At 32.5% G+C, this 17,624-nt stretch overlaps 2 protein-coding genes across 2 annotated transcripts in view; both read right to left on the reverse strand.

Moving 5' to 3' along the window:
* Positions 1 to 3,997: 3,997 nt before the first annotated feature.
* Positions 3,998 to 5,082, reverse strand: LOC108907558. The gene is made up of 3 exons (XM_018711296.2): positions 5,007 to 5,082; positions 4,307 to 4,962; positions 3,998 to 4,234 (listed from the first exon to the last, which is right to left on the reverse strand). Exons 1-3 carry the CDS (start codon positions 5,080 to 5,082, stop codon positions 4,019 to 4,021), a joined length of 948 nt encoding a protein of 315 aa, XP_018566812.1. The 3' UTR covers positions 3,998 to 4,018.
* An 8,308-nt stretch (positions 5,083 to 13,390) lies between these two features.
* The window catches only part of LOC108907571, a 6,990-nt gene continuing 2,756 nt past the window's right edge, over positions 13,391 to 17,624 (reverse strand). The window contains exon 2 of the mRNA XM_018711311.2: positions 13,391 to 13,876. Coding sequence (XP_018566827.1) covers positions 13,439 to 13,876 — 438 coding nt within the window. The 3' untranslated portion in view covers positions 13,391 to 13,438. The remainder of the gene's footprint in view (positions 13,877 to 17,624) is intronic.

The following is a 17,624-nucleotide window of genomic DNA, read 5'->3' on the forward strand; positions in this document are numbered from 1 at the left end:
TATTATCAGAACGTTTTGGCATCGCATCCTCTCATTCCTTATCACTGTCTAATAACTCACACGAAATCTGGAATCGGTAAGTTGAATAGTTTACAAGTTATTGCCTTATAAACAAATTAACTAATTATTAGTCTGGACAATCGCACGGTTTTTTTTCATGTTAGATTTCATAATAATACATTGAAAAATATATCATTTTTTTTCATTTCTTTGCAACCTGAAAAGTTTTTTTATTTTTTAGCCCTAGTTGCAAAATGAAATATACGACGCACGCGTTATATATTATTACATATTCGGAAAGCTTATGAAAAGAACTTTAAGTTAAAAAAAATCGTCAAGATTCGTTGAAAAACAACGGAATTACAGGCTGTATCAAACGCTTTACTAAAGTCTAATAAAACTAAGCAGGTATTAAAGTTATTGTCATTTGCTCTAAATATATCATCTGTGACATGAAGCAGCGCTGTTTGTACTGTGTGATTCTTTGAATCCATATTGAATACGGGGTAGAATGTTATTTTCCTTCAACAAGATATTAAGCTGGTTATTTATAATTCTTTCAAGCACTTTAGATAAGGTTTGGTAAAACGCCAATGGGACGGTAACCTGAAAGAGTTACCGGATTACTTTTTTTCGGACACGGTATATGAGAATTTTTCCAAACTGGAAAAACACCTGTCCAAAGACATTCGTTTATAATAAATGTAAAATGATCACTGAGAAAGGAAAAGACATGAAGCAACATTTTTTTATTAACGCAATCAGATCCCATTGCCTGAGTTTTTATACGAAATAAAATGCTCTCAACTTGATCCTTAGTAACACTTTTAAAATTAAATTCATTGTGACAAGAGAATTTCCCATTATACTTATTTAAAATTGGCGTGCTGTCTATGCAACCAGGAGATTGGGGCAACTCGTCGCTCAAAAATTTATAGTGAAGAAATGCTTTCTTCTTCACTCTAACTGACCAGTTAACTAAGTTACGTAACTCTTTATATGTAATAGTTATGAGAGGTCAACGTTTTGTCTTTTTGAATTTGCGAAACGCTTCCTTTTTAAGATTAATCATCAGCTTAAGATTAGGCGTCAGCCAAGGAGCATATTTCTTAGTAACCTGAACAGTTTTTAAAGGAGCATGAATGTTAAACACAGACAGTAAACTGTGGCTCCAAAATACTAGCATTTCATCTACAGAACTTAAAGAATACAAATAATCCCAATTAATTAATGCGAAGTCGAATTTAAATTCAACATGAATAAAATCCGAGGAATCTCTGTAAGTAACAAATTTTGGAGATAATTTACTTGTATTAATCTTTAGATCACCCATTGCCAAAACATGTTTCGATACTTGTTCCAAGTTTCCTATAAGTGCTACTGCGAGCATCAGTGTCATTACTGAGATTACTGATAGCAAGTTGAATGAAGCGGAATCAATACTGGTCATCACTTGATAGCTCATTTTGTCAAAGCCTCACATCTTTTCAGTCAAAAAATAAACAAAGAACATTTTTAAAAACTTTGAAATTTGAGAGAATATCTCAACTTTCAGATAAGCATAAAAAAATGTATCATCTAGATCGTTAACAGAATATTCAAATTTTGAAATTAAAAATGAAACTATTAAAATGTAAAAGTAATTTGTCTCATGTTCGTAGTATTACCTATTCTAATTTATTTACAAAATTAAGTCAACATCTTGATCCAGTAGGAGTGAAATTTATTGAATCACAAATTAAAAATTGCAAAAAGAAATAATTCTATAATTCAGAAAATAAAGCACTTGCTTTAGCAATTTACACACGTGGGCCAAGGTGCCACAAGTTTTTACAGAATTTTTTTGTGGTTCCCTCTAAATCTTCCATAAGGAAATATTTAGGCCAAACACCGTTAGATGTTGGAATAAATGAAAAGTTGTTACGTAAATTATCAGAATGTGTTAGTAAAATGATTACAGGAGATAAAGTTTGTTGTTTACTATTTAATGAAATAGCTCTGTGTGTTGGTCTAAATTATGACACTTGTAAAGATCAAGTAACGGGATATGTCGATCCTGGGTCCCTGGGCACACAAAATGCAATTGGAAGCAACCTATAACGTATTATTTCACAAAACCCGTTATAAAAACAAAGGACCTAAAAATTTTGTTATTTGAAATAATTTCGGCATTGCAATCTTCTGGACTAAAAATAATTTGTAGTTTGTGATCAAGGTTCCACTAACAGATCAGCTATCAGACAGTTAGTTTCCGAGTCTTCAGATAATGTTAATGGCAAGGAAATTATTTCCATTTTTGACGTTCCTCGTTTGTTTAAGAATAAAAGAAATGCTTTATACAACAATAATATTAAATTTTCGCAGAATAATAATAATAATAATATGCCTTTATTCACAGTAAAAGAAAATATCCTACAAAAAATAATTAATAGTGAGTGGCGGTATCCAACTGAGCTGCTCATACAACCACCAATACCAAATACCAATAAATCAGCAAAATTCAGTCACATAGTAAAATGTTATGAAATTGATAAATCTACATGCTTTCAAGGTTTACGAAAGATACATGACCATTATTTCGAATTCGAAATTATTTTTGGCAAGTAGGTAACTGTGTAATATTATTTTATATAAAGGCAGGTAAATAATTCTTTAACAAAATTTAAACTTGCAGTTTTTAATAATGATTTCTTTAAAAAAATAATAATAACAAGAGTCTCCATGTACACTTTTTTGATATTTTAAAATTCACAACAGAATGAATTTTTATTTTTTTTGTCAGACATCTAAAAATCACTGCTCTAACTGTTTTATTTAACCAAGTGATAATTAAAGTGTTTTATAAGTAGTGGGTCATGAAACCACTGTCAATGGTTCACCTTAATTTTAATTATCAACAAACCATTAACAGCTGTTTTGTGATGTATTACTTATGAAATACTTTTTATTTATAAGTGTATTTTATTATTTTAAATTTGCCGCCATTATGGTGCAGCGACATCTATTAGAAAGTAGAATTAGAAGTTACTCTAATTGTGTTTTCCTATGCAGTTTCCTTAATCATTTTATGGTCTGTGGTTTCCGAGTGTATCGTTTGCCACAGTAACTACAGATGGCGTACTCTGCCGCTGTTGCCAACAGAAGATACAGAATAAAACCATCTTATTTAGTTACTCATATGGCTATAGCTACCATATTTCTACTATATTTTGGTTGTAATTATGGTGTTTCTTCAACTATGACATTAGCTTACAACATTATTTTTTGGAAAAGCTATGGCTAAAATTTGTTTTTATAAAATGTTTGACACCTTGTACCTCAAAAACGAAAGTCGATAGTTCCATAAAATAAAATTCTTTTGATGTTCTCCACCCTCTTGTCTTGTATAATGTATATTACAACATTACATGACCAACAACATTGAATTCTATTATATAATTTTAATAATCACCATTTTTTCATTCTTTTGTTTTCCAATTTTGCACTGCTCTAATTAACGCATTAGGTATATGTGTTTTTTCTTAATATTCATAACTACGGTCTAGTGTTTTATAATATTTGTTTTAGTAGATGTGAAAATAGCCACTTCCCCCACCCTATCAGTATCGTTGCGTTTAAAATTAAGTAGAATAGCCTTGTATGATAGTTAATGAAAACTTCCTTAACCAGCAGAATTGTTAGATTGTTTAAATTGATATATCACACCCAGCTTCCGTAACTAAGTTTTATTCCAAATTTAGATGGCATAACAAATGTGTTGTGCTTTGTTATAATACAAATTATTTATATACATACTCTTAAAACAAGAAGTCGTTCTCATAAAAATGTAAAATTATATCCCTTGCTCTTTTCCTGTAGGTTTCTTTATCATAATCGGCATCGAAAATTTTCGACGCTTGTCCCTCGTCGTCAGTAATATCAGTAAGATCAACAGTATTACCGTCGTAAGTTAGCTTCATTCGCCATTGCGTAAGTCCCATTATTAGTCCGAGCTGACCATGCACCTTCCAATCTTTCTTTAGTCTTCCAAAGGATACACTTCGTTTGAATCACAACCAAATGCTCTGAGATTTTCTGAGAAACTGTCATGGTAAATTTGAAGAAGACAGTCCAAGTCGTCAAAGGTTTCCTTGGTACCTCCAGAATACAAACAGTAAGAAAGATCACTGATGGGGGAGCCTAGCCTCACATTTTGAAAGTCCAAAAGCCTAAGGTCGGTTAATTTTCCAGATTCCTGAAAAAGAAAATGATTTTCAATACAAAGTTGTACGACGTTGGAAATTTGTTCTTAAAATTAAAGACTTACATCATATTTGAACATCATATTGTTGCTCCAGCAATCACCGTGAATGATGCAAGTGTAAGTACTGTTGATCAAACTCCTTTGAGCCAGCTCCACACCGTTCTTAATATAATGCCTGTATTTTTCAATAACTGCATCGTCTACTCCAGGTTGAAGAGACTTTAAGGATTGCTCGTGTGCAATTCTAATGGCATCATGAAAGAGTGATTTGCTGAGGTATATACTCCATACATCTATCACACCATTAGACAATTCGGAAAATTTTTCTGGATGCAAAGCTTTGTACGCGAAAGATATGGCATGGAGTCTGCCATACAGCTTAAAAATATATTCAAAAGTGTCTTTATGGAAAGGCTTTTTCCTGTCATGTATCACAAAATTCTGAAAACACAAATTTTCCAGTACAATTCGTTCAAAGTTTTCTTGAGGAGTCGCAGCTAAACATTTCGGTAGATGGTTGATACGAAGCTTGGGAGGGATTTTCTCTTGGAGTTTCTGAAACTCCGGCCACAGTTTTGTATAAAAGTAAATTTCGTTAAGGAAAGCTTCTCGAACTGGATGAAACTCTCTGGCGTTTACATCAGGATTAGCCTGTTTCACTACAAAGTCAAGATGACCGCCGGTATTCTTGTCTCGCAACGCAAGGACACGAAGAACGTCTTACCCGAGAAACCTTCACCTTTCTTGTTAGCGTCACACAAACACTGAAAATTTTCAATGTTTCCAGGTACTGCTTCTTTTAAAATCTCGTAGACTTTCAAAGGAATGATGGCACTCATTTTATGCCGAATTCATTCACTTTCTCTTTAATAATAGAACGCACACTCGCCAGGGTCGTATGGCTCACTGAACTCCACGTTGGGTTACTAATTATATATAATAAATAGCAGAGGTATTGGATTGATATTCAGCGTCGTTCGCCGGTAGTGTTATCAGAGGAGATAACAGATCTAACTCGTGTAGATGCATGCCTAATAAAAATAAATATTATGCTGATACACTATTTAAAATACGAACATGAAACAGGCCGCGTTAAATAATATTACGCAATAATTTGAAATTAAATATTTACCTACCCATAATAAACTGTGCTTATACAGTGTGGACTATTTTGGTGATACTGTCGTAATACAAGTTTTTCGAGCGTTTTCGAAATTCACCAATCTTTCCAACCTGGCTGGAAATGATCATTAATACGTCTCTGCGACAGCCAAGCACGAGATAAGGCATGCTAGACCTATATAGGAAACCCCTAGGTTCTACCATGAAAACGGACACGCGAAAAAACGGAAAGTTGGAATTTTACGCATGTTTCCATTCCCGATGACCTACGACGTTCTGGATAGGCTCGTAAGGATCGTCGCAGTCCAAGTACTAGAAACCCAGTCGAAATAAGACGCGTTTCTAAAGAATCGGCAGTCAGAGCCGATAAATCAAAGATTTACTCATCTTTCTATATTTTGAGCCGCTACAGCTGTTCAATCGTTCCCGGCGACCTACGACGTTCTGGATAGACTCGTTAGGACCGCCGCGACCCAATTCGACAGAAACTAAGTCGAAACCGAAGATAATTCCAGAGGATCGGATGCTAGAGCCGATAAAGTGGAATTTAGCTAATCTTTCTAATTTTCGAGGCGCCACCACCCACTAATGGTTCCCGGCGACCCTCAACCTTCGGAGCGGGCTCATTCGAACCGCCTCCACTCAATTCGGACGAATCAGCCTCCAAAAGGGCAGAATTTTCTATGGATCCGCCACCAGGGGCCGGCAAAGATGTAATTTCGCCGACCTTTCGAAGCGCCGTCCCAGAGCCGTTCCAGAGATGACCAGNTTCATCAATTAATTCACGAATTTATTGGTAAACAGTGTGATTTTACACTGCTACAGACTTTGTCAAGTTTTTTGACGTATGAATCAGTTCTACCAATGAATCAAAGAAGCAAATAAATTTAAAAAATGTCACCTTTCCACTCATAATTGTAGTGATACAACAGCGATATCGTTCTGACACGTATTATATAAATATTAGTTTTTGTAAGTAACAAATTAGTAAAAACAATGCAAAACTAGTACGACGCCACACAATTATTTACATATTCCTTGGATTAGGAAAGAGAGTGGATGCCTAACAGCGCAGGTTCTGCTGTTACCATCTGCCACATAGCCGGCAGGCCCAGTGGCGTATCGCATGTTGATTTGCAGGAACAAGAGAAATATAAAATTATAAATATACATACAGCGTGTTTAAAAAAGGCATAGCAATATTGCTAGAGCTGATAAAACATTGAAAAATAAGTAGGGTTTGCTTAATAAACTTATGCCGTAAGGCCACCCATTTTGGAGATATAGAGTGTGTAAGATAATTTTTAAAAATCAAATTTTGGCTGTACATTTTTTAAAACGCAATATATTTCATCAAAATTTGACACAGATAAGTTTTTGTTGGTGCTGAACACGCTTGTTATTTTTTTGTACACAAAAAGATGCTCTTAATAAGTCTGTTAAAAATGCACTGTTTTTGCAAAAAACTGATACCAGGCCCGATCTCTGTAATAGTAGTCTGTAGTGTAGTAGTATCAAGTGTGTATGTGTCAAACCCGTTTAATCTAATCGAACTACTTTAAATATTATTCCGAAAATCTCCTGTGTTGCTGATTTTATGAAAGTATAAATATGATACATGTTACACGTAAAATTTATTTTAATTTAAAATAAAACTAATGAGGGAAACTTTATTAAAGCTAATAGGTTTGGACAGTCAATAATATTACATAATTTGTAAATTAAAATCACATCAATAAAATAATAACATATTAATGAACGTGCAGTAGCTGCAGGTATTTTGGTAATTCAAGAAAAATTGTTGGTATTGCTCCAGCTGATAAACGAACTCTTGAATGTGTCAGTTTTGTAAAAATAACATTCCTCAAAGCGCTTGGAACAAAGTCTGGAATTTTTTGATGGCTCCCAAACATCAATTTTCATATTGGAAATCCATAGTTTACGTTTTTCTAAATCCTTAGGAAAGCTAGAACAATTTTATCAATTTTTATTGGTCTCATTTCTAATTTCTTATTTTTAAAACAGAAAACTTTAATGGCGCCAATCATATATTATTACTCCTAAATTAATCATAATTATTATAGAAATATGAACTGTAATTGTTAAAAAACTTATTCTGTATTCTGCTAAAGAGAAAATAAATGCCTACGCCACTGCAAAAATTTACATTTGCAACAGAGGAACGACCTTTGAAGATCAAATTATGAATGAAAATAATTAAATTATCGTATAAAATTAAACTCACAATTGAAATATGCAGCTTGCAAATACATACTAAAATATTTTGATTCAAAAATTAGTTTTAGCAGAAAAAAAATACATAAACATCATTCGTTATGATACGCTCTTATTGTTTTTACCTGTGAAAAGTGATTCCGGGCTCTTTTTTTCACTGCGACTTTTGCAGCTATATACAGAACAATTCACCATTATAAAATTCACTATTGTTTATTATACACTACACTCGTTATTCACAAAAACACAAAAAATCACTTAGTATCCACTAGCTTGTTGAGCCACAAATAAAATGGCTGCCGCTTCAAATGTTGTAACGGTACAGTATACGAGCGTATATGGCATGCGCGGTATCCACTCTCTTTCCTAATCTAAGACGTATTCCAATAACATAACCTCATTACTGATCTGAGGCTGGAAATCTGTTGGGTTGGTACTTCCGAAGTTCACGAAGAAATTGACGAAAATTAGAACATGCTCTAATTCGTCAAGAACTTGATGAATAAATTCATGAAGTTGTTTGACAGCAGATTTGGTGCATTACATTTGTCCAATTTCTTGATGAAGCGACTTCATTAATTATAATATTAATTTATCAATAAGTTGTCAATGTAAAACAGCTATAACATAATGGCACTTGCAGACCGGTCTGGCTCGTCAGGTTTTTCAGTTTTTTTGACAAAAAAAGTAGACGTGGCGTTTTAGAAAATCGTCAGTAACTTTTTTATTTAGAGAAATTTTTTAAATCTGAAAACACTTCTTCACAGCGAGTTTTTTCGATGAATTTCATTGTATATTAATATTTTCATTGCGAAGTTTCGGTTGCGAATAACCATCATCAACTTTCTTTTTTCTTATGGGCGTCATATTGAACTCTAAACTAAGCAAATAGAGCACTTTTTGGCTTTTCAATGATATAATATAAGTAATAAAAAATATCAAAAACAACCTCAAAAATCAATATTTTAATATTTCTAATAAATCTAGCAACACCGCATAATTTTTTTAAACTATTATTGAATAATCTCAAATTTTTATAAAAACTTACCAATAATGTCACGAAGAAAAGCTACATTAATATTTGGGACAGGAAAATAAGCTGAGAAATCACCATTTCGCGACTTGTTGTTTCAGCAAGCTGAATTTATCACTATAGATGCTAAATATTATGTACAATTAGTTTCCACGGCCGTAAAAATGAGGGGTAGATTGTTTACAGGGTGGTTAATTATATAATTTTTACGTAAATTCACGTTTTTCGCTTATAACTTTTTCCGTTCATTTCCACGAGAAAACAGTAAAGTACTTTTTTTTCGTCTTCAAAAGACTTACAAAACTAGCCCTCGAGCACCAAATATTGATTAGATCAAAAGTTATAAACAGAAGAAATTTATTTATGTGCTTTTGAATTAAACATTTATAAACTGCGTTGTTATTACCAGAACGTTTTGACATCGCATCCTCTCATTCCTTATCACTATCTATTAACTCACACGAAATCTGGAATCGGTAAGTTGAATAGTTTACAAGTTATGGCCTTATAAACAAATTAACTAATTATTAATCTGGACGATCACGAGGATCTTCCACAATCGCACTGATTTTTTTCATGGTAGATTTCATAATAATACATTATCTAAAAAATCTATCATTTTTTTAATTTCAAATTTGTAAACTGGACTTTTTTTTTATTTTTTAACCTTAGTTGCAAAATGAAATATACGACGCACGAGCGTGATATAGTTATATATTATTACATATTCGGAAAGCTTATGAAAAGAGTTTTAAGTTAAAAAAAAAATCGTCAAGATTCGTTGAAAAACTACGGAGTTACAGACTGCCAAAGTTGACGGCCTATTGTTAAACAAATTAGGTTGGTAGCGGCAAAAAAAATTACTGTCATAACCGGCAACCCGAGTACTTTCCCAGGTAAAATTTGTGGAAGTATGTTAAGTGAATAAGAAATATTGTTAAAAGTCAGTGGGTCGCTTGATTTTCGGCGAGCCGTGGCGCGGCGGAAGGGTGGGGGAAGCGAACGACAGCGAGTCTGAAGAAAATGACGATGACCTGCCGTTAAATAANCCAATAAAATTTCTGAAAACTTAATGTCATATGTTTTTAACTCATACAGAGTATACAACAATTTAATACATTTATTATTATAAAACTTATAACCAGTACCTAGATGTTCTAATAACGATATGGAACACTTTAATAACAGTTATTGCTATTATTTCGTAAAGAGTATAAAAAACGTTGTATACTAGTTATACAACTGGGTCGTTTGATTTTCGGTGAGCCGTGGCTTGGCGGAAGGGTGGGAAAAGCGAACGATAGCGAGTCTGAAGAAATTGACGATGACCTGCCGGTAAATAAGCGAAATTCGCTTGAAAATAATATATTTGACAGTCCTGTAACTCCTTTGTTTTTCAATGAATCTTGACGCTGAGCTGGTTTTGTAGGTCTTTTGAAAACGGAAAAAAAGTAGTTTACTGTTTTCTCGTGGAAATGAACGGAAAAATGTTATAAGCGAAAAACGTGAATTTACGTAAAAATTATACAATTAACCACACTGTAAACAATCTTCCCCCCATTTTTATGACTGTAGAACTAATATATTAATAATTAGCATCTATGGTGGTAAATTCAGCTTGCCGAAACAAAACGTCGCTTCCAACTTTCCTTTCCTCCTGGCTATATTGTTAACAGTTAGAATGACACTTGTTTTAAAATCGTCAAAATAGCTTTGCATTATTCCAGTGAAGAAAAATGTGATATGTTACTGTGATATTATTAAAGAATAAGAGAAATCAGTGCATATTCTATGGGGCAGTGATAACATGTTTTGGTAGTGATAAACTCAAAATGGGTGGTGATAAATTTTTAAATTACTCTATTTAATTGAAGAATTTATTACTTACCATTTTTTTATATTAAATATAATTCATAAATATGACTACTTGAGTATACCAAAGGTTTCAAAATGCGTATTTTCAAACATTTTTCTTCTTTTTTTGTAGCACATATTTTGCAATTTCTTTGTTAGAAAATACATATTTTTGGAATAAGAGATCATAGTTTTGAATCAATGTTTAGGTATATTTCAATACATAATTTGTCATAATAATATATGTACTAAGTATAAATATAAAGAACAAACTGCATATTTTTTTATTTTTTTTTAAACATGAAAAATTATTCAAAATTTTCGAAAATTATGTACTGTGAAAGACTTTAATAATTCATATTTAGATTAATAATGTTTTGTAAAGGGGTACTTATTGCGAGAAGAGGGGGTCATAGTATGAAATTGGGTAGTAATTAATTTATTTTAGAATATGCNTATTTTTTTTAAACATGAAAAATTATTCAAAATTTTCGAAAATTATGTACTGTGAAAGACTTTAATAATTCATATTTAGATTAATAATGTTTTGTAAGGGGGTACTTATTGCGAGAAAAGGGGGTCATAGTATGAAATTGGGTAGTGATAAATTTTTCTTAGATTATGCCCTGAGAGAAATGCAACTATAGCTTTAAACAATTATATTGGGATTTGTACCGAAAGACAACCACCAAATCAACGGTATTTTTCTAAACTTATGACAAATTTGAGAATATTTGGAAGTTTCAACAAGCCACACGATAACAACTATGCAAAAGACAATAATAACCCGGACAATCAAATAATACATTATTCCAACAATAATCTAACATAGTCAACAAGGGTATGTAATAGAAAAGTAAACATTCCAAAAACAACAATTAGCAGGTTTTATAGAAAAATAAATACATATCACCTATACAAGCCGAGCATTGCGCAGGGGCTTCAAGAAAACGATTTTATTCGAAGACTTCGAAATCTTACTGTGAATAAATGTTTTCAGATTATAAAAATACGATTTTCGAAAACGCCACATTTACGTCTTTTCAAAATCACTCAAACACCTGAAGAGCTAGGATCAGTCTGCAAGCCCCATTAAGTTAGCTACTTAACCGTCCAAAACTTTCCCCATTTAACTATTTTCCTATCTCTTATAGTTTCCAAGATACCCCGTACACACTGTATGCAATGTGGAATAACCAAATAGAATAAATTCAGTATCTCAATTATTGTGCATATAATAATAATAATAATAATAACTTATAAATCACATTATATCAAAATACAATCACTATAGTATACGTTTAGACATAATCCAAGTCTTGACCAGTCCTCGAAATGTATCAATATTAGGAGCAGACTTGATAAACGTGGGGATATCATTGAAAACCTTAGATGCATTATACGTAAAACTACTTTCAAACTGAGTTGTCCTATGTCTAGGTACTATATACATAAATCTGCTATGAGTTAGCAGATTACAGAACAAAATTAAAGAGTCACATAGCAACAGTTTTATATCATTTGTCAGGAAGTCCTTTTGCATATACAAAATTTTCAGCTTACTGTAAGACTTTTGCACTAGATTGCTCACATGCTTATCAAACCTAAGATTGCCATCAATAAACACTCCTAAATTTTTACAAAAACTGGCAGGTTTTTTTTATTTATTTTTATTTGAAAATCAGGACTGTTCATAAGGTTCAGTCTATTGCAACCAAAGAGCAGAAGTTCAGTTTTATTTTCATTCAGTACTAGCATATGAGCACTATCATATGCTAGTACTGAATACACTAGCATATGAACATGGGAAATAGTATTTAGATCAGAGTTAATACAATCAGGGGACCCTAAAAAATTTTCATATGTGAAAGAAAAGTATAATTGTGTGTCGTCAACATACTGATGTATTTTACAGTAACTGAGAAAAGAGAAAAAATCTGCAGTATATACTGAAAACAATGTAGGTCCCAAAATACTACCTTGAGGCACCCCTTGTTTAACATCTCGAAAACAGAAATACAAATTTTCCAAACAAACTCTTTGGCGCCGATTAGAAAGAAAACTCGAAAAAAATGAAAGTACAACGTTGCTAACTCCAAAATATTTTAATTTTTTAATTATTAATGTCAATAGTATCAAAAGCCTTACTGAAGTCTAGCAATATTAAACATGTAGAGAAACTATTATCATTTGCTCGAAATATATCATCCGTAACATTAAGTAAAGCAGTTGTAGTGCTATGCAATTTCCTAAAACCAGATTGAATACTAGGTAAAATGTGATTTTCGTTTAAATAAGCATTCAGCTGATCATTGACAAATCTTTACAGTACTTTGGACAAAGTAGGTAGGATACTAATAGGAGGATAGTCAGAAAGTGTCATTGGATTATTGTTTTTTGGATATTTATAAAAAGAGTCTCGAGGCACATTGATTTTGGATTCTGAAATGACATCTTGCAACACAAAAATTTCATCTTCCTTCAAGTGACAGTTGCAACCCCTACATTTTTAAATGGGGGGTAGGGGCTTGTGATACCTCATTTAAAAGGCTTTTTCATTCTTTATTCAAATATGCTATGATTTTAATATGTATACGCCGGATAAAACAGAAGCTTCCAATGCAATGAGTAATAATAATGTTAAATGTACTGCCTCAATTTGAAGAAAACCCACGTAATTCAAGTCGGCAAGCAGCTTCAGCATTGAATGTTTCCCATTCCTTGATTAAAAGAAATGTTTTTTTAAACTTTCTTGAAAACACTCACTTTATATTGAAACCCTATGGTTTTAAACATCAATTAAAATTTTAACTCTAGAGATAACAGTTCTGCTTTCTCAATTATCTTACATTGTATTGTATTGTAATATATTGATTTTGTTTTTTAATTTAGTTAAAATTAACTTATCAGAAAGTCAACAAGGACAGATTTATTTAACGTAAAACAACTCCTTAAAGTAAATTATTTTCATATAAATGTAAAATTATATCCCTGGTCCTCTCCTTGAAAGTTTTCTCGTCAAACTTAGTGTCCGTGAACTTTTGAACGTTTTCACCATCTTCCGTTGCCACATCAGTCAAATCAAGGACTTCATCATCGTAAACAAGCTTTCCTCTCCAAACCGAGAAACCAAATCTAACTCCCCAGTGGAAGTATACCTTCCAATCATCCTTTAAGGCTTTCAAAGGGTACAGTTCGTCTGGATCACACCCATACGCCCTGATGTTTTCTGAAAGACTGTCATGGTAAATCTGAAGCAAATGATCCAGGTCGTCGAAGGTTTCCTTGGTGCCACCGGAGTACAAGCAGTAAGAGAGGTCGCAGACTGGAGATCCCAGTCTGGCAAGTTGGAAGTCCAGGAATCTTACATCGATGAGCTTTCCAGAACTCTAAAATAAATGTAAGTATTAGTTCTAAATTTTCTAAAAAGAAGCATAAGCAGTTCTACACTTATTGGGCCTTATCAATAAGAGTAAAGACAAATAGCAAATATAAGGAACATTTATTACATAATAATCAACACCGACAATTAAAATTGCAGATGTGATGTAAAATTTAGGTCTTGGTCATAGAGGATGGAAGATATGGAGACAACAATGACTGCATTTAATTTTTTTGTGGTTGGTTGACTAAGGTGGGGGAATTATTATTTTAAAACATACTAATAGTCCAGACGGTATCTGTTTCAAAGAATCCATATTTGGGTGATTCGTATATCCACGGGGATTTTTGGCTTTTTGGCTTTCAAATATCACTAGAAATGAAAATTTTTCTATACGCATAAATAAAACGTGGGCTTAACTTTTGGCGGCACAAAGTGTCATATTTTTCTTCCTATTTAATTATGTATCTTTTCAAGAGTTGATTTTAGGCGAAAATGGAAGAGGAAAAAAATTTTTGTAATTAAATTTTACAAAATATGACTAGTTACAAATCGAATGAATCATGATTATTATTGTAAAAATCGAAAAAATCAACGGTGGATTCTTCGAACAATTACTTTAAGTCATAATTATGTATTTTATTTGTTTTATTGTTAATTGTTGTAATAACACGAAGAAACACTTGGTTTCTTTCGCTTTTAATTTCTCGTATTATCAAAACGTAGTGTTCGTTAAATCGATTTTTCTCGAAAACAAATCGAGATACCGACATGAAACAAGAGTACATAATTAATGCAAAAATGATAACTCTTTCAGGTTTTGAATCAAGTTTCTTGTTAAATATACAGGGTAAAAAGTTATTAACTAAATTTTCGGTAAAATTGGTCGTAAGTGGCGCCCTCTATGAGCAATGCTGAAATTACAGCACGCATCTTATTCGTCGCCTAAAAAAAATTGTTTCACAAATTTTCAAGTTCATAATCTACATATTTTCAGATTAATCGCAAAAAAAACGATTTAAAATTTTCTTTTAACACCCTGTATTTCCAAAACTATTAACTTTCGGATAAAGCATGCTTGCGCCAATCGTCACCATTTCATATGTAGTATCTTCAGCTTTCGACTTTCCCATTGTTAATGAATCACCCTGTATATTTGACAACTATTAAATTTTGCGACGACTATGAATTGAAGTTTAAATTACACGGTACAATATTCCAGTTCACATTTGGGTGGCGCCGACTGTACAAAGTAATACTTTAATCTAGTATGTCTGGTATGTAAAACATAGTACAGTGCAATTATGTTCCAAAAATCCCGTAATGAAAAATAAGTTGTTTACTGCAAATTTATAACTCTGTTAGTATTTTTCCCAGTCATCACCAAGGTGGCATAAAAATTTTAGACGAACGTGTCGACAATTATGAAGAGAATATCAATGTGCTACTGGTATGGTTTTTTTTATAATCACATTGTTTTGAGACACATTAAATGTGAAACAACGCCTTAGGGAGCTACAAATATGTTCATCTCCTCTATGAAAATAGTTTACTTAATCAATGAGTATTCACTCCACAAACTCGCCGGTGACTTTAAAGTTCTTGACTTCTCCATGAATTTGTTAGCAGTGACATTTCAGAAACACCAGTATTTTTGTTCTGGCACCATTCTTTGAAATTTCGACTTCTCGGGCAATAAAAATTCGCAGTTTGCTGCACTTTCTATTTGAAAATCAGAAATCATTTAGAAATAACAATACAAAACCAGCAAAATTGCAACTTTTATATAGCTTTGTTTATAAACACTTTAGAAACGACAAAATCTAAACAACCAAGGCGGCTTTGCAAGATTTCAGATAATGCCAAACTAAAGGCAAGTTCGGTATTGACATCTAGATGCTCTAGATATATCAAAAAATAAAACCTAACCTTTAATTCATGAACCATAAAGAATTGTGGGAGCAGATAAAATGTTATACCCCGCGCAGCAGTTAAGTATAATTTACCAGCCTCGGACACTATTGCCAGCCCTCGCTCCTCTCGGGCTGGCACCTTTATGGTGTAAATAACTAATAACGACTTAGTGAATATTTAACATACATTAGCAAGAAAATAGTAAAATAGAAAAATAAATCAATTGAGATTTTTTTTTTCATCCCTTAATAGGCCAGTCATTATAGCTTTTTTTGGGAAAAAAATACTATTAGAAGTTTTTTTTTGCGGAATATTGTTCAGAAACGTGTTATAAACAAAATATCGAAAAATCTACTCGAGGCTAGTTGGGAAACTTTGTTAAAAGCTATGGAAAAGTGATTTTTTGACTCGCGTAAAAAACTGTTATTCATAGAGAAAAAAGGTTTATACAAAAAAGGTATAAAATAAGCATATAAAATGAGACAAGTCCGATTAGATTCCGATAATTTATTTATGCACAAAAGCTCAAAAATGGTCGAAAATGGCCGTTTTTTTCAATTGCTAATAATTAATGCAATTTTCATCACAGACACTTGTAATTCAGGATTTTTGAGGCTTTTTACACCCTTAATAAGTGGTAAAAATTTCAGCTCGAAGGCTTCATTAGTTTGGCGTTGGCGGAATTTGTTATCTAAGAAGATGTTATTTTCAATTGATTTTTCCCAAGCTCAAAGGCGTTGTAGAGTTTCGACCATTAGTTGTTTTTGTACCTAAATAATTGTATTGACATGCATTTACTGAGAATTTAATTTTTCAAATTTAATTTGTTTAAAAATGACTGAAAATATGTTAATATTTATTAAATTAAATTATCGGAATTTAATCGGACTTGTCTCATTTTATAGGCTTATTTAATATCTACCTTTTTTGTATAAACTTTTTTTCGCTATGAATAATAGTTTTTTTACTCGAGTCAAAAATAGTACATTATACTATAAGGGAGAGAAATGCGTTATTTTGGCAGAGGTGCAATTTGAAGCCCGAGGGCTACAATGCACCGAGGACAAAATAGCATCTCTCCCGAATGGTATATACTATTTTTTCCACGGTCTCATTAACTTAAAAACACATATTTTGTCATTATGAAGTAAGTAGCACCAGAATTATTGTATTCGGATTTGAGCATTTATTTAGTAGTCGTTGAGTTATTGTCATAACTACAAAATAAACAAACAAAAAGAATTGTCAAATTAAGGTGCTAGTTTGGTTTAGTTTAAAGTTTGTTTAGTGCACAATGAATAATTGTGAGTCGGAAGAGATTGTGGAGGCTGCAAATATTGCAATAAGCAATTTGCTGCCTACGAAGTCAAGATCTTTATACGATATAGCCTACAATCGGTTCAAAAAGTGGTGCGCCGAGAAAAATGTTCAAGTATACAGCGAGAATGTTTTGTTGGCATACTTCAGTGAAAATGCAAAGAATTACAAGTCTTCCACATTATGGGCGCAATATTCTATGGTTAAGTCATGCTTGATAATTTACGACAACATAGATATAAGCAAATTCCCCAAGCTGATCGCATTTTTGAAAAGAACCGGTGACGGATATCAAGCGAAAAAATCGAAAATATTGACAAAGGGTGAAATCGACCGTTTTCTATCAAGTGCAGATGACAAAGAATTCTTAATGATTAAGGTAAGATTACTTTTGTTGTTAGGTATTTCAATTATTAAGTATTTTGATTTTTTATAGGTTGGATTAATTCTGGGGATTGCCGGAGCTTGTCGAACTGATGAACTAGTCAATTTAACTGTAGATGATATTGAGGATGTAGGCTCTT

The sequence above is a fragment of the Anoplophora glabripennis genome, unplaced genomic scaffold (assembly GCF_000390285.2).
Source record: "Anoplophora glabripennis isolate ALB-LARVAE unplaced genomic scaffold, Agla_2.0 scaffold276, whole genome shotgun sequence".
Taxonomy (NCBI): Eukaryota; Metazoa; Arthropoda; class Insecta; order Coleoptera; family Cerambycidae; genus Anoplophora; species Anoplophora glabripennis.